A 23,932-nucleotide genomic window follows, 5' to 3' on the forward strand; every position below is an offset into this window, starting at 1 on the left:
CGTTCCGCAAGTAGGTGGCCTGTCTCCCCAATATAGAGGAGGCCACATCGGATGCAGCGGATGCAATAGATGATGTGTGTGGAGGTGCAGGTGAATTTGTGGCGGATATGGAAGTATCCCTTGGGGCCTTGGAGGGAAGTAAGGGGGAAGGTGTGGGCACAAGTTTTGCATTTCTTGCGGTTGCAGGGGAAGGTGCCGGGAGTAGAGGTTGGGTTAGTGGCGGGTGTGGACCTGACGAGGGAGTCACGGAGGGAGTGGTCTTTTCGGAACGCTGATAGGGGAGAGGTGGGAAATATATACCTGGTGGTGGGGTCCGTTTGGAGGATCTCTGATCTCCAGCATCTGCAGTCCTCACTTTCTCCTCTCTGCGTAAAGAACCTACCTCTGTCTCCTTTACACCTTCCTCCTAATACCTTCAAACTATGACTTCTCATACCAGTCAATCCTGCCCTGGGGAAAAGTCTCTGGCTATTGACTCTATCTATTCCTCTCATTATTTGTACACCTCGATCAGGTCACCTCTCTTCCTCCTTCTCTCCAGAGAGAAAAGTCCGAGCTTAGTCAATCTCTCTTCATAAGGCAAGCCCTCCAGTCCACGCAGCATCCTGGTAAACCTTCTTTGCACCCTCTCCAAAGCCTCCGTATCTTTCCTATAATTGGGCGACCAGAACTGGACACATTATTCCAAGTGTGGTCTCACCGGGGACTTGTAGAGCTGCAACAAAACCTTGCGGGTCTTAAACTTGATACCCCTGTTAATGAAAGCCAAAATACCATATGCTTTCTTAACAACCCTATCCACTTGGGTGGCAACTTTGAGGGATCTATGTACTTGCATACCCAGATCCCTCTGTTCTTCCACACTGCCAAGAATCCTGTCTTTAATCCTATATTCAGCATTCAAGTTCGACCTTCCAAAATGCATCACTTCGCATTTATCCAGGTTGAACTCCATCTACCATTTCTCAGCCAGCTCTGCATCCTGTCAATGTCACGCTGCTGCCTGCAGTAGCCCTCTATACTATCGACGACACCTCCAACCTTTGTGTCATCTGCAAATTTACTAACCCACCCCTCAACCTCCTCATCCAAGTCATTTGTAAAAACTACAAAGAGCAAAGGCCTAAGAACAGAGCTCTGCGGGACCCCACTCAACACTGACCTCCAGGCAGAATACTTTCCACCTTCTGCCTTCTGTCAGTCAGCCAATTCTGAATCCAGCTAGCCAAATCTCCCTGTATCCCATATCCCCTGGCTTTATGAATGAGCCTACCATGGGGAACCCTATCAAATGCCTTGCTGAAATCCATATACACCACATCCACTGCTCGACCATCGTCGACCTGTCTTGACACCTCCTCAAAGAACTCAATAAGATTTGTGAGACATGACCTGAGCCTCACAAAGCCATGCTGACTGCCTTTAATCACACTATGCTTTGACAAATAGTCATAAATCCTATCTCTCAGAATTGTTTCCAAAACTTTGCTGACCACAGACGTGAGACTGACTGGTCTGTAATTGCCAGGGATTTCCCTATTACCCTTCTTGAAAAGAGAAACAACATTCGCCTCCAGGTGCTCCAGTTTCCTCCCACAGTCCAAAGATGTGCAGGGCAGGTGAATTGGCCATGTTAAATTGCTCATAATGCTAGGTGCATTAGTCAGAGGGAAATGGATCTGGGTGGGTTACTCTTCAGAGGGTCAGTGTGGACTGGTTGGGCCGAAGGGCCTGTTTCCACACTGTAGGGCATCTAATCTATTAGCTATGTTCACAGGTGTTTCACATCGTTTTAACGGGAACTCCAGTGGTGAGGCATAGCTAGGCCTGAATTCAACCTTGCTGTGTTCTAACTCTGTCAATGGATGGCACAGTCAGATGACAAGTGATGGTCAGATACAAGCTGCAGATTTGACTAAGCACGGAGCAACCAACAAAGTCTTCCTTTAAAATTTCCCGTTATCCCACTGGGAAGGGATGATTTTTGGACAAAACCGAATCTCGCGTTAATCCAAATTTGATCCATTGCCCTTTTCCAGAACTGGGTCACTGCATCATCATGATATAATTTAACAGTCTCTATACTCGATAGGTTTATGGTTGATGTAGATTAGACACCAGATTCCCGACAGTGTGTAAACTTCCGTGCTCCTACACCCCTCCCTATCTCTATCATCTCTTCCAGCCCCATACCCCCCCATCTCTGTAACCTCCTCCAGCCCCTACACCCCTCCCGATCTCTGTCAACATCCCTATACCCTCCTCTGACCCCTACACCTCCTTCCCTATCCCTATACCCTCCTCTGACCCCTACACCTCCTTCCCTATCCCTATACCCTCCTCTGCCCCCTACACCTTCTCCCCTATCCCTATACCCTCCTCTGACCCCTACACCTCCTTCCCTATCCCTATACCCTCCTCTGACCCCTACACCTCCTTCCCTATCCCTATACCCTCCTCTGACCCCTACACCTCCTTCCCTATCCCTATACCCTCCTCTGACCCCTACACCTCCTTCCCTATCCCTATACCCTCCTCTGACCCCTACACCTCCTTCCCTATTTCTGTCACCTCCTCCAGCCTGTGCACCGTTCCCTATCCACTGACGAAGGTTCCTGCTTTATTTCAGAGAGTTGGACAGTAACAGTTTCAGAGATGGGAGGTGATGGCTGGTGGTGTTATCACTGGACTGTTAATCCAGAGACCCAACAAATGTTCCAGAGATACAGATGGTGATCTTTGAATTCAGTAAAAATCTAGAAGCTGAACATTATTTGGGAAAATAAAATGTTTCCTTTAGGGTCATTAATGTCCTTTAGAGAAGGAAACTGCCATCCTTACCTGATCTGGCCGACACGTGACTCCAGACCCACAGCAATGTAGTTAACCTTGAACTACCCTCTGGGTAATTAGGGATGTGCAATAAATGCTGTCACAGCCAGCGACACTTACACCCTGTGAATAAATTTTAAAAGTTGTCATAACTAAAATTGCTGTGTTTTATTTCCAGAACCACTTACAATGGCTGTACAGCAGCAGCACAGCCTCCCAGCGGGTCAGTGCTATCGTCTGGGAAGGGAACGACTGTAAAAAGTTTGATATGTCAGTTCTGGAGATCAGTGAAATGATTATGAAGAAGGTGCGTTTTCCGAGGCAAGACAACATTGGTGCGGACTGTGACGCGGGAGTGAAATTAGCTTGGAGTGTAATTTGTTCAGGACAAATCCAGAACTGGGAGAACTCAGAGTGGGATGGTGGGGTGGTGGGAGGTGTAAAGACTCATGCTGGAGGATGGTCATGGTTGAGTTGGGGAAAGAGCTGAGGAGAGTGGGCGAAAGCGGAGGGGAGGATAGGAGCCGGAAGGTTCCAGGAAACATGGAAAGGGCAAAGTAGATGGAGTAGGTTTTCGGGAAAGGTCCAAAGTAGGAGGAAAGGTGCAGAAGAGATTCACCAGGATGTCACCTGGGATGGAGAGTTTCAGCGATGAAGCCAGGCTGGATATACATCGGATTATTCCCTAAGAGCCCCATGGTCCTGGCATGGATAGAGGATTGGCTGACTGGCAAAAGGCAGAGAGTGGAGATAAAGAGGCTTTTTTCAGGATTTGATTTGATTTATGATTGTTGCGAGATTGTACCAAGACACAGTGAAAAGTATTGTTTTGCATGCTCAGCAGACAAATCATATCTTACATTGGTACATCAGGGTAACCAAACCGAATGCAGAATACAGTGTTACATTCAGCCCATGCCGAGTGCAGTTCCACAGGGGTCAGTGTTGGGACCACAACTATTCACATTATACATTGACAATCTAGATGAAGGAACTGAGGGCATTGTTGTTAAGTTTGCAGATGATAGGTGGGTGGACAGGTCGTATTGGCAAAGTGGGGAGGCTCAAATGGTGGAGCAAACGATGGGACGAATGGCCTAATTTTGCTCCTACCTCTTATGGGGTTTTAAGGATGACTTTTGATGTGGTTGGTGGGCTATAAGGGATGCTGACCCAGGGAAGGTAATACGGTGTGAATCATAGTCACACGCCACAGAAGAGGCCCTTCGATCCACCAAGGCTGTGCTGACCTATCTGCACTAATCCCACTTTCCAGAACTTGGCTGAAAGCCTTTCATGTGCTCATCCAAGTACTTTTTAAAGATTATGAAGTTTCCTGCTTTAACCGCATCCCACACCCCGCCCCCCCCCCCACAGACAGACCTCCACCACCTTCTGGGTGAAAACCTTAATTCTCAAATCCCTTCTAACCCTTTTCCCCTTCATCTTAAACTTATACCCCCTTTGTTATTGACCCTGCAGCTAAGGGGACCGGCTGCTTCTATCTACCCTGTCCATGCTCCTCATGACCTTACACACCTCTATCAGGTCCCCTCTCAGCTGTCTGATCTAAAAAAAACAATCCGAGTTTACCCAGCCTCTCCTCATTGTTAAACTGCTCCATCCCAAACACCATTCTGGTAAATTTCCTCTGCACCCTTCCCTACATTATTTTCTATTCGCACTTTCCCAGCCTTGCACTGCTTTGTAACAGGCAGCTGTTTTCCTGACTTCTCTCCAGGCCAGTACCTTTGAGCAGGAGAATGGTTACCGCATCCTGGGATATTTGGTGACAACGATCCTTACCTTGCTGCCCTTCGCATTCCGCCTTTTCCAACACAAGGACGTTGAGCAGCTGGCGTCGTCTTCTGTCTCGGAGTTCCTGACAGTTGCCTGTGGTACAAGTCCTGATGGACTGCTGCTCAGCCTGGTGCTCATTAATGTTATGGAACGGTTCTGTCTGACATGGATGGTTTTCTTCATTCTCTGCGTGGCAGAGAAAACATACAAACAGGTGAGTGACAGCACACTCTCTCTGTAACGTTTATTTTCCGGTCATGGGATGTAGGTGAGGCCAGTATTTATTGTCTGACCCTAGTTACTCCTTGACAAGGGGGTTGGCGGACTCTCTTCTTGAACCTTATTATGGGGAATGTGGACATGAGGAATGTCAGATCATTCCTATACACCTGTATCAGGTCCCCTATTGAATGGTGTCACAGGCTCATGCGGCCAAATGGCCTCCTCCTGTTCCTATTGCTTGTTGCCTTTATTGTCTTAATGCTGTCGTTCGTGCGGTTTGGGTAGACCCACAATGCCACTGGGGAGGGATTTCCAGGATTTTGACCCAGTAACAGTGAGTGGCTTGGAGAGGAACACCATGGGTGGTGTTCCCATGTATCTGCTGATCCTTGTCCTTCTAGATGGGAGTGGTTGAGGGTTTGGACGGCATTGTCGGAGGCTCAGTTCTGGGTCCTCTTTTGTTTGTCATTTATATAAATGATTTGGATGAGGATTTAAAAGGCATGGTTAATACGTTTGGGGATGACACCAAAATTGGTGGCATAGTGGACAGTGAAGAAGGTTTTCTGAGATTACAAAGCGATCTTGATCAAATTGGTCAATGGGCTGAAAAATGGCAGATGGAGTTCAATCTGGATAAATTCGAGGTATTGCAGTTTGGTACAACAAACAAAGGTAGGGCTTATACAATTAATGGAGAACAGAGCGATCTTGGGGTGCGGGCACATAATTCTGTAAAGTTTGCATCATATATAGACAGGTGGTTAAAAAAGACATTTAGCCTTCATTGCTCAGTCTTTTGAGTATAGGAGTTGGGAAGTTACATTGAGGTTGTACTGGACATTGGTAAGGCCTCTTCTAGAAAATTGTGCAGTTCTGGTTGCTCAGTTATAGAAAAGAAATTATTAAACTGGAGAGAGTTCAGAAGAGATTTATCAGCATGTGAAAGGTTTGAACTATAAAGAAAGGCTTGACAGGCTGGGACTTTTTTCACTGGAGTGTAGGAGATTGAAAGGTGTCCCGATAGAAGTTTTCAAACCATGAGGGGTATAGATAGGCAGTTGTCTTTTCTCGAGGATGGGGGATTTCCAGAGTATGGGACATACATTTAAGGTGAGAGGAGAGAGATTTAAAAAAGACATGAGGGGCAAATTGTTTGCACGGAAGATGGTTCGTGTGTGGAATGAACTTCCTGAGGAAGTGGTGGATGTGGGTACAATTACAACGTTTAAAAATCATTTGAATAGGTACATGAATAAGAAAGGGTTGCAGGGATATGGGCCAGGAGCAGGCAGGTGGGACTAGCTCAGTTTGGGATTATGTTTGGCATGGACTGGTTGGACTTAATGGTCTGTTTCGAAGCTGTATGACTCTGCGAATTATGGATAGAGAGTATTGGTGGTGGAGGAAGGGGATGTGTGTGAATGTGGTGCTAATCAAACGGCTGCTTTTTCCTGGATGGTATTAAGCTTCTTGAGTGTTGTTGGAGCTGTCCCCATCCAGACAAGTGGGGAGTATTCCATCACACTCCTGACTTGTGCTTTGTAGATGGTGGACAGGCTTTGGGATGTTAGGAAGAGCCTTACTCACCATAGGATTCCTAGTGTCCGACTTGCTCTTGTAGTTACTGTGTGTGGCTAATGCAGTTGAGTTTTCGGTCAGTGGTAACTCCCAGGATGTTGACAGTGGGGGATTCAGTGATGGTAACACCATTGAATGCTGGTACTTCTATGCCTACTCTGAGGTAAGGTCAAACCCTTAATTTGTTCATCACTGTCTCTATAGCGATTCCTATTTGCCAAGCTCTTCAGCCATCTGACATCAGCGAGGAAGGCTCGTAAGTCTGAGATCCCTCATTTTAGGCTGAAGAAGGTGCAGAACATTAAGATGTGGCTGTCACTGCGTTCCTACCTGAAGGTAAGTGTGGAACTCATCGAATCGTACGATACACACAGTTTGTTAAATCAGGCTCGGCTGGCAGGAGATGGGCATTCAGAACATTTGGATTTCAGGTGATTGGCAAATTAACCAGAAATGATATAGGAGCATTATTTGACCTAGGAAGTCATCGTGATCTGTAACTCACTGTTTGAAAGGGCAGCGGAATCTAATTCAATAACTTTCAAAGTGAATTGGATTAACCTTCAAATGGAATATATTAATAAAGGTATTGAATAAGAACAGCAAAGTAGAATTAATTGAATGTCTGTACTAAAAAGTAGGCACAGGCATGATGGGCTGAATGGCCTGAGATTTAATTCTGTTAAGACCATTCAGCCCATTTTGTCTGCTTCTATTATTCGATTTGTGTGCTGTAGGTGTGTCTGTATCACCACAATAGTCTGCAATTAATTATTCTTTTCAGTTTGCTTTTGAGTTGTGAGATTCACTAACAAACGTTATTACCCATCCCGAATTACCCCTCGAGGTGGTGGTGGGAACTGTCACTGATTCACCAACAGCACTGTGAGTCTGTGAGGAGGGTAACAGGCAAGGACCAAGCAAATACCCATAGAGGAGGTGCACCAGATCCATCGGTCAAGGCTGGAGAAGGGATTGGAGGATTCCCCGTGGCCATTCGGCCAGCGAGGAAAGAGCCTGAAGCAAATCAAAGTGAGGTGACCAGCCTTGGATTCAAGCGGCTCAGGCCTGCTCCCTGTCGAATGAATCTCAAGGTTCCGGAGATCATTCTAGAGCCCAGTGGCTCAGATTGAAATAATTGAAAAGGTTGCAAACCAACGACCAGGTACACACACACTGACTGGGGTGAAGTTGATCAATGGACTCAGTCTCAATAATGAATCATCACCTCTTATTTTCTACATTGGGTTAATGATTATACAGAGTACTGTCAAAACGCAATTGCCTTTAGCATTGAATGAGCCACATATAACAGACTGGAACAGCAGGTTAATTGAAACTGTCTCAGTTAATGGATAGTAGACGGGAGAGAGGAGATTATGTGAGCTTTATTTCCAGATGAATTAATTTTTCTGGTTATTTATGACCCAAGTCCCCATTTCCCTCAGCTCCTTTCACACCAAACCTTCCTGACGCCGTGTAGAGAAAGAGGAGCTAACTATTTGAGGGGTGGGGAGGGGAGATGCCTGAGGAATGGAGATATGAGAGTAAAAGAATGGATTAGGAAGTCAGAGAGTTGGAGGCAGGATAGAATCTTCCTGGAGAGTGAGAATTTGACAATTGGGAGGACAGCAATAGTCCCTTAGGTGTATATCTGGGAAGCTGCAAAGTGATCAAATGTGCTGTTCATAGAAGCAAGTCGTCCCCTCACAACTGACGCCACTCTGGCTCCATCAGAAAAGTAATGGTCAGAGTTTGAATTATAGAAAGTAAAACCAGGAGGAGAAGCTGAATTTCCATGTTCTGGTTAAAATAACTTATATGTGTCTGTAGTAAGAAAGCCACTCCGAAGAAATTCTTGGGCAATCATCGCATAAACCTTAATCTGTACCAGTCTTGTCAACAACATATGGTACGGTGGCTCAGTGGTTAGACTGCTGCCTCACAACGCCAGGGACCCAGGTTCAGTGCCACCCTCGGACAACAGTGTGTGGAATTTGTACATTCTCCTTACAATCTCCCCTGGGGTGCTCCAGTTTCCTTCCACAGTCCAAAGATTTGTAGGTTAGGTGGATTGGCAGGGAAATGCAGGGTTACAGGGATAAGGTATGGGTAGGTCTAGATGGGATGCTGTTTGGAGGGTCAGTGCAGACTTGGTTCTGAACTGTCTGCTTGCATGCTGCAGGGATTCTATAATTAACATCCCTCTTTCTCTCTCCAACTCTTTTCTACCACTTACTGTTCTGCTCATTCTGACACTTCATCTTCCTCGTCTGATGGAACGGCACGGTGGTACAGTGGTTAGCACTGCTGCCTCACAGTGCCAGAGACCCAGGTTCAGGTCAGGCGACTGACTGTGTGCAGTTTGCACATTCTCCCTGTGTCTGCGTGGGTTTCCTCCGGATGCTCCGGTGCAGGTGAGATGAATTGGCCATGCTAAATTGCCCGTAGTGTTAGGTGAACTAGTAAATGTAGGGGAATGGGTCTGGGTGGGTTACGCTTTGGAGGGTCGGTGTGGATTTGTTGGGCGAAGGGCCTGTTTCCACACTGTAAGTAATCTAAACTCTTTCTATTTCTCTTTTTCTCCTTTTACTTCATTCTCACTCTCACAGAGGCGGGGCCCACAACGCTCGGTTGATGTCATTGTTTCATCAGCGTTCTTACTCACTCTGTCCATCGCTTTCATCTGCTGTGCCCAGGTAAGATTCAGAATGTCCTTCCATTTATTGAAGAAGAGAGAACATCATCATTTCTGATTTCACTTGAATTGTTTCATTGCATTCTTGTAACCACTCTCTCCTTCGTTAATCTCACTATCCCCAAGCACCCAGTTCCTGCCCAAATTACCAGCAGCACCAGTACGTTGCCTTAATGAGAGGTTGTGCTGAATGTATTGCAAGAAGGAGCTTTTATTTATGACCACAGTGCAGTGCCAAGGGAGCGCTGCACTGGCAGAAGATGAGGACTGAGGCTTTGCTCCACTATCGGAAGTTACTATTGTTAAGATAAATATATTAAAGCCCCGACTACCCTCTCAGGTGATCACCGACAATGGCTTCGAGGGGAACTCGCAGGTGCCGCTATCTGTTGCACTTGTCCTTCTAGGTGAAACCGGTCACAGGTTTGGAAACTGTGAAGGATCTTTGGTGAATTTCTGCAGTGCACCTTATACACTGCTACTACTAAGCATGAATGGCAGAAGGAGCAAATTTCTGTGGGTGGGGTGTAAATCAAGGGTAGAAATTGCTGGAAAAGCTCAGCAGGTCTGGCAACATCTGTGGAGAGAAATCAGAGTTAACATTTCAGGTCCAGTGACATCTTATGCATGAATACTAACCTTTTCCCTCGCTACCATCAGTTCTGAAGGGTCATCAGACCCAAAACATTAACTTTGATTTCTCTCCACAGATGCTGCCAGACCTGCTGAGTGTTTCCAGCAACTTGATTTTGTTTCCAATTTCCAGCATCCTTCGTTTTTAGATAAATCAAGCAGGCTGTTTTGAGCTGCTTGCGGCGGTGGAGCTGTGCTCAGCCAGACAAGTGGAAAATATTCCGTCACATTCCTGACTTGTGGGGAAGCGATTGGTTTATTAGAATCAATTTCCGTAACACAAAAATTCTTTCCTTCATTTCCAAGATCCTTCATGGCCACATGAGCTTTCTGGATTCTCTGTATAACTGGGAGCTACTGATCTGGGGAGCAGCCCTGGCCATTTTCCTGCTAAGGTTGGTCACACTGGGCTCAGAGATCAGCAGGAAATACAATAATGTCTCCATCTTGCTCACAGAACAGGTATGTACCTAATGTTTTTATTCAGCAGAACCTGTTAATGGGGAGACTGTTAGCTAGACCCGAAACATTAACTGATTTCTCTGCACAGCTGAGTTTTTCCAGCGATTTTGGTTTTTGTTTCGGATTGCCAACACCTGCAGTTATTTGGATTTTTACCTGTTTCTTAGACCATCTAATACCGCTCAGCTCAACTGTTTCTCACAGAGTCATAGAGACATGCAGGAATTGTTTATATAATTTCAGCAGGTTTGCTGCGAGTGTTCAGAAAGGTAACAAAATTGGCTTTGCTCTGAGGGATGGGGCTGTATTGGCAGTCTGCAGTAAATTCTTATCAATGCCTCGTCTTCCCTTCAATAGATCAACTTGTATTTAAAAATGGAAATGAAACCCAACAAGAAGGAACAGCTCTCCATCGTGAACAATGTGCTAAAACTTGCCACAAAATTACTGAAGGTGAGCAAGTCCCATTTTTCAAACTTTCTCCTACATTACTTCTTCCATTTCATCTCCCTCATTCACTTGACAGAATGCCACACTGCCGGGGGGTGGGAGGGGAAGAGTAATACTGAGTGGGTACCACATTGTCAGAGGTGGTATTTGTGAGGGGACTTGCTGTCCAGGACAGATAGCACCAGTATTAATTACCTAGTTAAGAACAGTGCCGAATATACTGTCATTCTTTACACAGTTGAACAGTAGTTTAGCTTTCACTGGCTCACCAGAATAATGGACTGCTACAGGAAGTGTCTGAGGATGCTGTTTCTCTACAAGAAGTCTGGGTGAGATGTGCAGATGGAATTGGGAGCATTATCACCACCAGGTCAGTGCTGTGCTTCTCCCTTCCCCCACAGGAGTTGGACTCTCCATTCCGGGTGTACGGACTGACTATGAACCCTCTGCTGTACAACATTACACGGGTCGTCATTCTGTCAGCAGTGTCTGGAGTCATCAGTGACCTGCTGGGCTTCAACCTCAGGGTGAGTTACCCCATCCCAAACAAATGTCAACACAGACCACCCTCTCCAGGTGCTCTCTCCTGCCCCCATTCCCTTAGACTGCAAGGCATTTAGCCCTCCAGTTCCTCACCCACTCAGTTGCTGCTGATTCTTTGAGTACTTGTGAATTACACTCTATTTCTTTCCTTTTCCCCAGCTGTGGAAGATTAAATGACCTTGGGCTTTGACTGGAGTCACAAGAAAAGGAGGCTGAAGAAATGTGTGCATACAGATGGGAGACTGTCAAATCTGCTGGGGAGTGTGGAATGGGGAGGTTCTCCTATTGAACTGCATGGGTCATGGCCCCCTGGACAACAGAGAGGGAGACACCAGGGCAGGAACAGTCAAGTAAGCTCAAGGGAGCCATTTAGTATTTTTTTCTTCTTCTACTGTCACCAGCCTTCTCCCTAGCAGATGCTACAAACAGTAACACAGAAACAATTGCAACAGATCAGAGTAAATGAATGTGGTTGCAGAACATCTCTCAGTTGTTTAAATTCGATTATATTTCAGTCTTTTCTCTGGTTCTGATGAAAGATGGTCTCAACCTGAATCATGAACAGCTTTTCTCTGCTCCTTGCTGGTACCTGACGACTTGATTTCCAGCGTTTTGTTTTTTTTTAAAATATCACCCAACTCTTTCCTCAACTTGTAACTCTTATCCAGGTACAGGTCAGGTCTGATTACCATGCTCATCTGCAAAGCTGGAATTTAAGACTGACATTATAAAATAAAATATAATATCCATGTTGCTGCTAAAATCATGTATTTTATCAGGGAGTTAGGTCAGTATGCACTCTTTAGATCAATTTATTTTTCTGCTGTATTTAACTGTATAATTTATTTCCAAATAAAGCTTACATCCAATTCATTCATTTTAGTTTTTCATTGTAATGTGAAGAAAGAATTTGAATTTACATATAGCATCATCACCAGTGACCCAAAACAACCAACAGCACTTTTTTTCTTTTTAAAAAAAAAAGACCTAGAGTGATTGGCCAGTTCAACCATGGAAATAAGTGTTCCAGAAAGCAAACCGATTTTGGACTGAACGAAATCAATCTCTAACCTGGATTTTGTGCTGGAGCGAGATTCGAACTTTTTGAATGTCCCTTGCGGAGCCCATAGCTGATACTTGAGGACTGAGACAGTACAACAGAGGACTTGGGAACAGAGGAACGTGAAGCTCAATTACCTCTGCTAGACTTGATTTTCACATTAATCTGACTCAAGGCTATTAACAACGTCCCTGACCCAACTAGGAGAATGAACGGAAGGTGCAGTACTCTGACTCAATTTACCAAGTCACATGGGTTTCAAACAGCTTGCATTTACATAGAGTTTTTAACACAACAAAACAGGCCATGTAATGGTCCCACTAGAGTGGGAAATGCAGCATACTGTAGCAGAGATAATTATTCATCATCTTGACCAAAAGTTTTGAAACACGTGCTGAGATTGAAAGTTAAGGTTTATTTTACAGTGCAACACCATGACAAAGGATTTGCATTTCTCATGTCATACATTAAAAAAATATGAGGGTTTACAGATCTCGCCCTAATGACAGTATTTATAGAGACTGTACAGTATAAAAATTTACAACCAACACACTCAAGGCTTGTTCAGCTTTACTCAAAGACTGCATCCATGCCATGAGTACTGTACAGTCTACAAGATGTTGTGAACATTACTGATGTTGGGGAGGGAGCAATGTGTGTTAGTCTACTGCACCAACAAAGAAATAAAATGAGACATCAACAGTGTGGGGGTGGAAACTGGAGCTGAGCAGTGTATGAATTGTGAGGAATTTCAAACCACCTTCGCGTGGACTCCAATGTTCAACTCTTGGCATGAACAGAATATGAAATACAGCAGTAAAATAGTCACAAGACTCCACCTTCACCACACACAGTCCAGGGTCTCCGTTCCATCTCCTACACACTCTTAGAAAAAGGGTTGGCGGGTTGACAGTTCACAGGGTAATGGAATACAGTTTTGGCCAATGCACATTCCTGGATGACAGTCTAAGTGACTTGGTAAAGGTATAAAAAATGGCAACATGATTCGAGGTTGGAGAGAGCACCTTGCAGAACGAAAGCTGGGAAATGAGGCAAATTCAAGAGGCTTCACAAAGTATTCAGAGAGACAGGGAAGTGACAAACAAGAAATCCATTCTATCACCTGACTTGCTCATTTCCAGAATATTCCATTGCTGCTATTGACAATGAGTTAAGGTCGAGAGTTTCCCACAACACTGATTTCAGTGGAGAACAGAAAAGACATAAATCAAACAAAACAGGAACATGATGAGACGCCAACACACAATGGCACAGGAAATGCAAAATATGAATAAAAATAATTTTTAAAAAACTGAATTTGTTCAAAATACTGAAGATGTTTATAAACTGCATCAAAATCACTGAAAAACAAAATATTTTACACTGATTGGTAGTCTAATGAAACATACACAAAACAAGTTACAGAACCCAATGAATAGCAGTTTATAATCTGGACTTGAAGAACCCGATAACATTACAGAACTCAAAGAGGAGACAGGAGTCCTAAATCTCTGGTGGTCAGAATACTGCACCAGATTAACTGCAAGAAATTTCTTGTGTACAGTATTAGAAAACATCAAAGAGCAATGCATGCACAGTGTGACAGTGAGCTGTTTGAGAGCAGACACAGCATGTGAGACAGGCTTTTGAACACAAAGGCATTCACAGACAATAAAAGCTAAAGGCCCATGTAACACAAAAAATAGTGGCCATGGGGGTGGTGTCCAAGGTGTTCAGTTCATTAACCTGTGTTGATTGCAAACCTGTACAGAAATAGTGTAACACTCGCTAGTCAACAGCGTCACATCCAGTTAGTGATAACTCATTTCAAAGGCAGAGATTTGGTGACAGTAAATTTCTGATAGCTCACACGCCATAAGACTCACTGGCTCTATGGTTGAGATGTTCAAGCTGGCACTGACGGGGAGTATGGACTATGAAACCACCGCTGTGATTGGAAAGACAATGTGCCAGAGTATGAGGAATGGGTCACTGTTGTACAAAGTGTAAACTGCACACAATCAACATCTGTTCATAAAAACAGGAGTGTCTCACAGCCTGTATTGCCATTATGAGGCAGACAAGTTTGTCCAAACAATGGAGCAAATTGAAAAATCCTTCACTTCAACTAAAATGTTTCAATGCAAAAAACTGACTGCACTACTCAAATTTAAATAAGATGCAATTGACACTTAACAGAAATCAAAAGTTTATAAAAATAATTTAACATATATAACGAAGTTTGCTTTTGGTTACATGGGTCTCTGAGCATCTGGTTTCTTCCAGGGTCCAGGGGTTATTTGTGTTTTTCTTGGAGCAGGTCCAGTTCTGGGCACAGGGCTGGAGTGTTGTATGGAGGGGACTTCCTCACCATGCCTCTCCATATCATGCTCTGCATTCCTTTGTTCCAGGCTCTTTGACTGATCATCACTCTTGCTGAAGGCGCTAGGTTGTTCGATCGCTGTAGAGTGGGAGCTGTCCTGCATGGTTCTGCCTGCTCCCTGACCAAGGTCAGGAGGTTGCAATGTTTCCTGCCCCCCAACATGTGAGGTGGGTCTCTTTCTTTGAGGCCTGTCACTGGTATTTCCGGACCCCTCAGTGCACTGGAGTGAGGCACTAGCCAAATGCTCCACAGTGCTAGAGGGTGGGTGAGCATATCTCCTGTTGCAGTGTCTGTGGTTTGGGCTCTCAGATTGGTCAGTCACCTGTTTAGAATGAGCCACTTTAACTAGGCTGGACCCATCATCTCTGCTCTCAGCTCTCTCTCCCAGAGTCACACTGTCCAATTCCTCTCTACTTCCTTCTCTATCCTTCCTGCTGGCCTTTCTTGGACTCCGTGACCTAGTCATACCGCCTACTGGCCTTTCCTTTGCTTCGACTTCCCGGAAGCTGCCCTGGTTGCTTTCCGACTGTTCTTTAAACTTTCCCCTCCTTGGGCTTCCTGATGCATCTGGTGTCTGTCTCCTTTGCTGCTTGTTTTTTTTGGGGCTAGCTGACTGCTCCCGGTACCCAGCAGCTTGCTTCTTGCCATGTTTGTGAGGGCTCAGGGCCCTGCTTTCGATGCCAGTGGCCAACACCTCGTCATTCCTGGCCAGTCGCTCTTGCCTCGGACTGTGCCCACTCTCTCCATCTGGTTTTGTTGCCCCGTCCTTCACAATTTCCGACTCGTCTCCTTCCTCAGCATTCTGACCACCTGTGAGGTTCGCAGTTCTAGCCGGTGTCCAGTGCGGGTCGGCAGCCAGGGGTCTGGGTGCCCACTGGGCACTGGTGGGCGAGTCATGATCTCTCCATATCTTCTCATGTTTAAAAGTCTCTGCAGGGTCAGTGAGATGAGGGTTGGGACTGGGATGTGGATTGGATGGCAATGGCTGGTTTTCAGCAGCTGTGTTTAGTTCCTGGAGGCTGGTATATGGGGTGCTCTGGGTATCCCAATTGTCTGGAAAATAAGCAAAGCATTTATTATTCCACACTAGACAGAAAACAAATATGATCAACTATAAAGAATAAAAAACTACACACATCCCATTTCCCTCCTGCATGATGCATAATCCCATACACCCTACATCTCAGCATGCATATCAAACCCCTTCCTACCTCACACAGTGCACCCCTCCTCAGTCAGAGAGGAGGCGAGGGGGAAGAGAAAGCGAGCGAGAGAGATAGAGAGAGCGAGCGAGCGAGCCAGAGAGCGAGAGAGAATGAAAGAGGGAGATGGGGAGAAAGGGGGTGAGGGGAGAGAGAGAGAGAAGGGGGAGAGGGAGGAGAGCAGATCACAGATTCTATGGTTTATATGGGTGAGGTGCTTGGCTCTGAGGTTCCACATATCAAGTATTTCAATCCCACTTGATGGAAATTAAATGGATGAATCTTACTTCTACATATAGCGCACGACTGACACCAGAAAAGGGTGGCAAAATGTTTTAACCAATTGGTTCATGAACCCAATCAGAGAGAGGAGACTAGCTGTATGAGGCAGTGTTCCACAGTAGCCAAACTCCCACATCACAGGACTGGCCTTTGAGAGGTTAAAGAGGCTGGGCCTGCATGGTCTGGAGTTGAACAGAATGAGAGGTGAAACTCATGGACACTGAAAACTCAGAGTTCAACAGAGTGGCTGCAAGGAAGGTTTCCCCTGTCTGTGGGTGGGACCAGGGTCTGTCTCAGAATAAAAAACAAGCCATTTAGGACTGAGAAGAGGAGGAACTGCTTCACTCAGATAGTGGTGAATATTCAGAATTCTCTACCCCAGATCAATCATTGAGAATGTTCAAGGTGGAAATCAATAGGAAACAAATGACATCAAAGAAACAGGGAGAGTCTAGGAAAGTGACATTGAGGTAGATGATCAGCCAGGACTGACAGTGGCACAACAGGCTTGAGTCAATGAATGGTCTTCTGCTACAATGTTTAATAGATTGGCCCATTAAAGCATGTACTGAACAGTCCTATCCAGCCAGCGTACGGTGAAACAACGATCATTCAAGTAGACTTCAACAGCACCTACAACGAGAACCGGCTGAAAACAAGGGGGTTTGGAGAGTTGGGAAAATCACACATCAGGACAAAGGATTCTCTCAGAGTTGCAATGTACCTGATCATGTTAATTCAGCAGTAAACAATAACTGCCTTGTTAGAATGTAGGCTGCTGGGAGCAGGTTTCCTCAGGAATTAAGTACAAATGCAAATCTCAAATTAGCAACTCAAGTCTTAGACTTCTGGTTTATTTAGTTTGCCTTCTACCGATCCTACCTGCTGGAGGCTAAACAAGTCACATTTATATCGTGCCTTTAAAGCAGTAAAATGTCCCAAGCTCTTCAACAGGGACTTTATCAGGTGAAATTAGTCACTAGCCACGTAAGGAAATATCAGGAAAAGTGACAGAATTTTGATTGGTCTTAAAGGCAAGACAGAGAGAGGGGTAGAAAGTAATTCCAGACCTAAGGCCCAAGCCAAAGGCTGAGGTCAGAGATACAGTAATTTAATACAGTTGAAGGGATGGTGTACAAGTTATAGAGATAGGAAGGACAGGTCTGTTAAGGGATTTAAAATGAATTTAAAACTGGGGTACTGTCAGGCCAGCAGTAAGTGCAGTTCAGTGAGTTTAACAGATGAGGGGAGTATGTGTCTTGGCACGAGTTATGGATAATTTCAAGTTTATAGGGTGTAAGTTGTGAGGATCATTGAGAGTATGGGGGATAGCCAAGGCTGACTGTGACAGAGCAGCAGTAACAGGGTCAAGTTATCTCACTGACTTCTTGCTCTAAAGGAAGGGGAGAGTGACTGTCGCCCTCTAATAACCTCCCTTGATGGGGCACCTCTTATTAGATTACCAGGTCATGCTACAGCTTTTATTTACTTTAATTCTCTCAAGTAGTTTCCTATCATCAGGACAGGCTTACATACAGGCTACCCTGCGTCTGTCAATTCACAATAATGAAGGCAGTGTTGTGCGTAGACATGGTTTGATGTTTCGGTGTGAATGAGGCTGGATGCCAGTCAGTCCCAACTACAGATGATCAATCTGCTCACTGTATGTTTCCAGCACAGGGTCAGGTCATTTGGTCTCATGCCGCACAGCAGCCTCTATCTATCCCTTCCCAACTCACCCTTCAGCATGTCCTTCTACACTCTTCACCCTTCCTGGCTTATATAGTTCCCCTTAAATGAAGTATTTGTAATTACTTCAGCCACACCTTTTGGTAATGAGATTCCAATGCTAACACTCACAGGAGGAGAGATTGAACAGATCAGGCCTGTACTCACAGGAGTAAAGAAGAACATGTTACATCCTTTGAAACACACAAGATTCACAGGCTAGATGTGGAGGGGTTGTTTCCTGTTGTGGGAGAAGCTAGGACCAGAGGGCATTACCACAGAGTAAAGGGTCACCCAGAGGGCATGACCACAAACTAAAGGGTCACCCAGAGGGCACGATCGCAGACTAAAGGGTCACCCAGAGGGCACGATCGCAGAGTGAAGGGTCACCCAGAGGGCATGATCGCAGAGTGAAGGGTCACCCAGAGGGCATGATCGCAGAGTGAAGGGTCACCCAGAGGGCATTACTGCAGAGTAATGGGTCACCCAGTTAAGAAAGATGAGAATTTTTTTTCTCAGAGTTAATCTGTGGAATTCTTTACCTGGATCATAAAGTACATTCACAGCTGACAGAAGTTTTCAAGTTGCAAAGGAATCAAGAGTTGTAGGGAAAAGGAGGGAAAGTGGAGCTGAGGATTAATCAGATCAACCATGACATAGATTTAGATTTAGATTAGATTACAGTGTGGAAACAGGCCCTTCGGCCCAACAAGTCCACACCGACCCGCCGAAGCGAAACCCACTCATACCCCTACATTTACCCCTTACCTAACACTACAGGCAATTTAGTATGGCCAATTCACCTGACCCTGCACATCTTTGGACTGTGGGAGGAAACCGGAGCACCCAGAGGAAACCCACGTAGACACGGGGAGAACGTGCAAACTCCACACAGTCAGTCGCCTAAGGCGGGAATTGAACCCGGGTCTCTGGCGCTGTGAGGCAGCAGTGCTAACCACTGTGCCACCGTGTTGGAGCAGAATCAATGGGCTGAATGGCCTACTTCTACATTTTATAGTCTAACCACTCACTGGATAAAGGAGTTCTTCTTCTAGATTCCCAAACAGATTGGTTAGTGACTAACTTGTATTTTTTGCTGAGGTCTTGCCTCCCAAAGTGGAAACATCTTTCCATCTACTCTGGCTGCTGCCACTTTGGTTTCAACGGAGATAAAATGCCACATCATTGCTTTGAAGAACAGGTCAACCCTGACTACCATTTATTTCTCAGTTAACATCACTAAAAACATTGTGGGACCGTATTATACACAACTGGCTGATGCATTTCCTGAATTACTACATTGATCACTCTTCAAGAAAGTGTCTTCTACTGGTTGCAAAGTACTTTGGGACATCCAGGGGTCAGGGTGTGGTCCATAATGTGCGAATTGTACTCTAGCCAAGTTAGATTGTTGACTGGAGTTCTGAACTATGACACTAGAAATCATCAGCTCGGGAGTTTCAAACTGATCAGCAGAGCTCCACTAGAAAGCTGTGGGGATGAGGGAGAAGAGGAGCCCAAGCAAGCAAGAAAGAGAAGCAGAGTGACCATGAGCACAGGCAAAGAAAGAGAGAAACAGTGAGAGGCATGCAAGGGAAAACAAGTGAAAGAATAAAAAGGAAAATGAGGGGTTAGGGATGGTGGTTTTGACAGATCCACAGTTCAGATTCATCTCACAGTCACTGACCTGACACAATATGAAACCTCAAGCCACAATTTCAGAATTTCCAAGTTGGCCAGTGCTCATATTAAATCCTGAAATTGTGGTTAAATTCAAAGCTGCACAATTGGTGAGAGCTGCTTGTCACCATCGAAAACCCACATCCCCCCACCCCCTCCAAAAAGGTGTCAGGGAGGGAGGGAAAAAGAGCAAGGTTCATGACTGAATCAAAATTGCAAAAATAAGGTTTTGAAAGTCTGAATAAAACCAAGTAAAAGACATGCAGATTTACCAGGTCCCAGGAGAGACGAGAGGAGATGGGAAGCCTCAACGCTGCTCGTGTGTCGTACAGGTGGAGAGGCTGCAAGGTGCCATTCCTAGAGAGGGGGAGGAGGGAGAAGCCTAGGACTAAATGTAACTATGAGAATAAAAAATAAGTTCCACAGAAGATTACATTTCTGCAAAGCCAGTGGCCAAGAGTAGGTTGAAGAGACGGACAGACACGCAGACCGGGGCGGGGAAGGGGTAGAGGGAGGGCAGTGATTCAGAGAGGTCTCAAACAGAATTTTATAGAAATTACTGCCATAGAGGAAACAGCATTCAGCCCCGTTTCAGGAACTGGGTTTGAATTGCAAAAGGGGCACAATTACTGCTTCACTATTACTCTCTTCACCACTCCCAATGCCCATCACTTAACACATTACAGGAATTTGGTCTGAAAAATTAAGATTCATAGGGAAACCCACCAAAGTCAGGCACCTGACCTATGCCTGGCTTCAGCACGAGGTGCACTCTCCTCCCTCCAGACTGAATCAACTCGATGGCTCGTTTGTGTGTGATCCCTTGAGTAGATTCGCCATTAATTTCAACAATCTGGTCACCGACCTGCAAGAGAAGGAGGAGAAAAAACAATCACATCTTGGACTGTGGCAACTGGGGGCTGTTGTGAATGGGGGCAAGAAAAGGGAGAGGCATCAAGGGAACGGAGGGGCAGCTCAGTCGAGGTGGGAGAAGGAGATTGCTAGACAGTGAGGCAGGGCGCGCTGCAAACGTCCCATTAAAAAAACAAATCATTTTTCACACTTTGATTCCCTTTATGCCATCTTCCTCATGTCTCCTCACACCAAACCCCATCTTTGTTCACGTGATGAGGGGTGTGATCTGTTTCTCTTCCCATCCCATAGTAAAACCATCTCAATGAATGGACTACCATAAAATGCCATTGCCACAAAACACAGCAAGTGGCATGATGACCTACCCCACTCCTCCATTACTAGGCCAGACTAACAAGGGGACACTTACATGGATCCTGCCATCGAGTAATGCAGCACCACCTTCTGCCAGGCGGAGTATAAAGAGGCCCATGCTGTATTCCTTGCCTCCACGAACACTGAAGCCAAACCCTCGGGGACCCCTCTCCAGTTCCACAGAGAAGCAATCAGAGTTCTATTTGGAAACACACAAAAGATTAGAGAGAGGATGAAAACAAATAACAAGGTCTTGAAACCCTGGAGTAGGAGTAATTCACTGGGTGGTGCCAGTGCAGCTAAAACACAGACTAAAATACTATAACACCCTCAGAACATGGCTATCAGTGGCAGTTACTGCCCATTAGGCCGTTTGAGAGTGCAGTTACACGTCAAACACCTCAGGCGAGGCACAGGAATCACATGTAATGCCAGGAGTAGGCAAGGCCAGTGGATTTCCTTTCTTTAAATATTAGGGAAGTAGTGGATTTTATGACAATCTGACAGCTTCACAATCGCTTTGACAACTTGATTTAAGGAGAAAAACTTTCAAAAGTAAAATTAAATTATAAGTAGTGTTTGGCATTTGAATTTAATGTTCTAAATATTGTTCCAGTGCTAACAAGTTCTCATTAAATATTGCATCGTGGTTAAAATAGAATTTAAGAGCACAAGGTGATTGGGGTGGCAGTGACTCAGTGGTTAGCACTATCGCCTCACAGCACCAGGGTCCCAGGTTCGATTCCAGCCTTTGGCGACGAGCTGTGTGGAGTTGGCACATTCTCCCCGTGTCTGCATGGGTTTCCTCCGGGTGGTCCAGTTTTTTCCCACACAAAGTCCAAAAATGTACTGGTCAGGTGAACTGGCCATGCTAAATTGCCCATAGTGTTAGGTGCATTAGTCAGAGGGAAATGGACCTGGGTGGGTTACTCTTCGGAGGGTCGATGTGGACTGGTTGAGCTGAAGCGCCTGTTTCCACACTGTAGGGAATCTAATCTATTCTAATCTTAAAGCCCATTGTCTTCAAGAGCGTTATTCAATTAGTGCAGCTTCTCTGCTCTTTCCCCTTGAAAGAAAACATTTATCCTGATTCCTTTTGAATAATATAATTCACAATCATCCTTACATGCAGTACTTTCCAAGACACGATGACTCACTACAATTTTTTAACCAATTCCACTAATTCTGTTTTCTCCCTCCAGTGGAAATAGCTTCCCTTATTTAAAATTCTTTAGAAATTACTTCATGATTTGAACATTCTCTGTAAACCCTTTCACCTTCTCTCCTCCAAGAGGAAACATACAAACATGCCCACAGAATCACTGCACCCTTCAAATAAAATCTCCTCTGCACCTTTCCAATCATTCCTAAAGTATGGAGCCAAGAATTACCTCAATACTCCAACTGGGAACTAACCAGGGATTTAAGAATTTATGTAACTTCCTTTCTTTTGAACCTTTGGGCAATTTCAATGAAGAATCATATTTGCACAATGCAAAATAAAGGACTTGGAGGCTTGAATATACCAAAAGTGATGAATTCATAGAATCCCTAAGTGTGGAAACAGGCTATTTGGCCCATTGAGGCCACGCTGACCCCCCAAAGGGCATCCTACCCAGAGCTGACCCTGCATTTACCAATCCACACAACCCGCACATCTTTGAACTATGGGAGGAAGCTGGAGCAACCTGGAGGAAACCCATGCAGACACGGGGATAATGTGCCAACTTCACACAGCTGGTCAGCAAAGGCTGGAATTGAACCTGGGACCCGGGCACTGAGAGGCAGCAATGCTAACCGCTGAGCTACCGTGCCAACCCAGATGCAGTTACCTATGTTCTGAGCAGAAGAGCTTGGGGAGGTCATGGGCAAATAGAATTTGGAAGGAAGTGCTTAATATTACAGAGGCCTCAAACATTGAAAAAACTTCCCTCATTCACCTGCATTACAGCAAACAATTTTAGCCGTACCTGGGAGAGCCTGCTGCCTGCAGCCCGCGTCTCTCTGTCAGCTGTTGGCTGATGGTATTGCTCAGATGGAGTCTGTCTGTAGTCCAAAGCTGGAGGCTTCACATAGTCACATCCTGCAGTCTGTCCACTGCTCTTTTCATCTCCATCCGTCTTACTGTTAAACAAAGCGCTTATGAGGCCCTTCCTTTCCCACACACATTTACCACGGCATCAACAATTTCCTGTTTCGTACCCGCGCCCCCCCATTACCAGGGAAATGGAAAGGACAATCACAGGAGACATTAGAGACGAGCCTCATTTACCCAACTTCTGCTTCAGTAAAATAGTGTCTGAAGGCTTTCTCCCAGCATCAGCCCCCACCCCCGTGCATCCCCATTCCTCCCTCACCACCATCAAACCCTTTGTTCTTCTTGGCCTTTACCAGCACCCAGTTAGCACATCCTTATAGCCACCTTGTGTGCTCACCTGTTGTCAGCCGTTGGACTGGATACTGCTGGGGTCCGTGCCATGGATTTGTGCTGTAGGGCTGGGCTCTGTCGCGCCGAGCTGTCTCCTGAGGGGGGGCCAGTCACATCTCAAAGGAAAGATAAAAATCAACAAGTTGAACGATTGACAGCTCCTCTGAGCAGCATAGGCTTGGGGCTCAGTGCCTCGTAACAATAGAAGGCAGTGGTCAGGAGTTTGCACACCTGCCAGGAAGGGTCGGAGTCTGGTCAGTGAAAAGCCCCACGTCCCAAACCCAGGTTACAATCCAGGGAATAAGCCATGGCTTCTCTCAGCAGAAGGGTATCAATTCTCAACAAGCTGCACTGCACTACAGAACCATGCTTCATTCTGGTGGCTCATCAGGTTAAACTGGCTAAGGCACCAGCTTGTCACCCCAGGAACCTGATTCTCGTCCCACTGAGAACGAAGGGGTGCCTCTGCCTGGTTCCAAGACCCCTGTGATGATGACACCTCATTCCAGTTTTTAAACCAGCAAAAATCTTTTTATTTTAAGTTATTGAGAATTGCGCTGATGCATGGCGACTGCATAAACCTTTCACTTCACTTTACAGCAAAACCCGTGGCAATAAAATATTCAATTCAATCCGATCCCAAATAGGCAGTGTCACTCAGACAGAGCTAAAGATGGTCAGCACACATTACGGGAACAATGCCTCAACATCAGCCAGTACT

The 23,932-nt window shown here is 45.5% G+C and overlaps 2 protein-coding genes across 7 annotated transcripts in view; one reads left to right on the forward strand and one right to left on the reverse strand.

Moving 5' to 3' along the window:
• The window catches only part of phtf1 (putative homeodomain transcription factor 1), a 39,084-nt gene extending 27,240 nt beyond the window's left edge, over positions 1–11,844 (forward strand). The window contains exons 10-17 of one of the 3 annotated variants that reach the window (XM_043716346.1): positions 3,011–3,139; positions 4,574–4,846; positions 6,640–6,771; positions 9,048–9,134; positions 10,073–10,228; positions 10,586–10,681; positions 11,080–11,205; positions 11,381–11,844. In XM_043716346.1, the coding sequence (XP_043572281.1) occupies positions 3,011–3,139; positions 4,574–4,846; positions 6,640–6,771; positions 9,048–9,134; positions 10,073–10,228; positions 10,586–10,681; positions 11,080–11,205; positions 11,381–11,398 (1,017 nt within the window). In that variant the 3' untranslated portion in view covers positions 11,399–11,844. The other 2 variants (XM_043716347.1, XM_043716345.1) reach the window with 2 other exon arrangements.
• Positions 11,845–12,676: 832 nt separating this feature from the next.
• magi3a (membrane associated guanylate kinase, WW and PDZ domain containing 3a) overlaps positions 12,677–23,932 on the reverse strand; it is a 133,817-nt gene continuing 122,561 nt past the window's right edge. For 3 of the 4 annotated variants that reach the window (XM_043716342.1, XM_043716341.1, XM_043716340.1), the window contains 5 exons: positions 23,219–23,327; positions 22,754–22,907; positions 20,839–20,982; positions 20,283–20,421; positions 12,677–15,717 (listed from right to left, as the gene is read on the reverse strand). In XM_043716342.1, the coding sequence (XP_043572277.1) occupies positions 14,534–15,717; positions 20,283–20,421; positions 20,839–20,982; positions 22,754–22,907; positions 23,219–23,327 (1,730 nt within the window). In that variant the 3' untranslated portion in view covers positions 12,677–14,533. Of the gene's footprint in view, positions 15,718–19,828; positions 19,914–20,282; positions 20,422–20,838; positions 20,983–22,753; positions 22,908–23,218; positions 23,328–23,932 lie in introns of all 4 variants that reach the window. The other variant, XM_043716344.1, reaches the window with a different exon arrangement.

Source organism: Chiloscyllium plagiosum, chromosome 26 (genome assembly GCF_004010195.1).
Source record: "Chiloscyllium plagiosum isolate BGI_BamShark_2017 chromosome 26, ASM401019v2, whole genome shotgun sequence".
In the NCBI taxonomy this organism is placed as follows: domain Eukaryota; kingdom Metazoa; phylum Chordata; class Chondrichthyes; order Orectolobiformes; family Hemiscylliidae; genus Chiloscyllium; species Chiloscyllium plagiosum.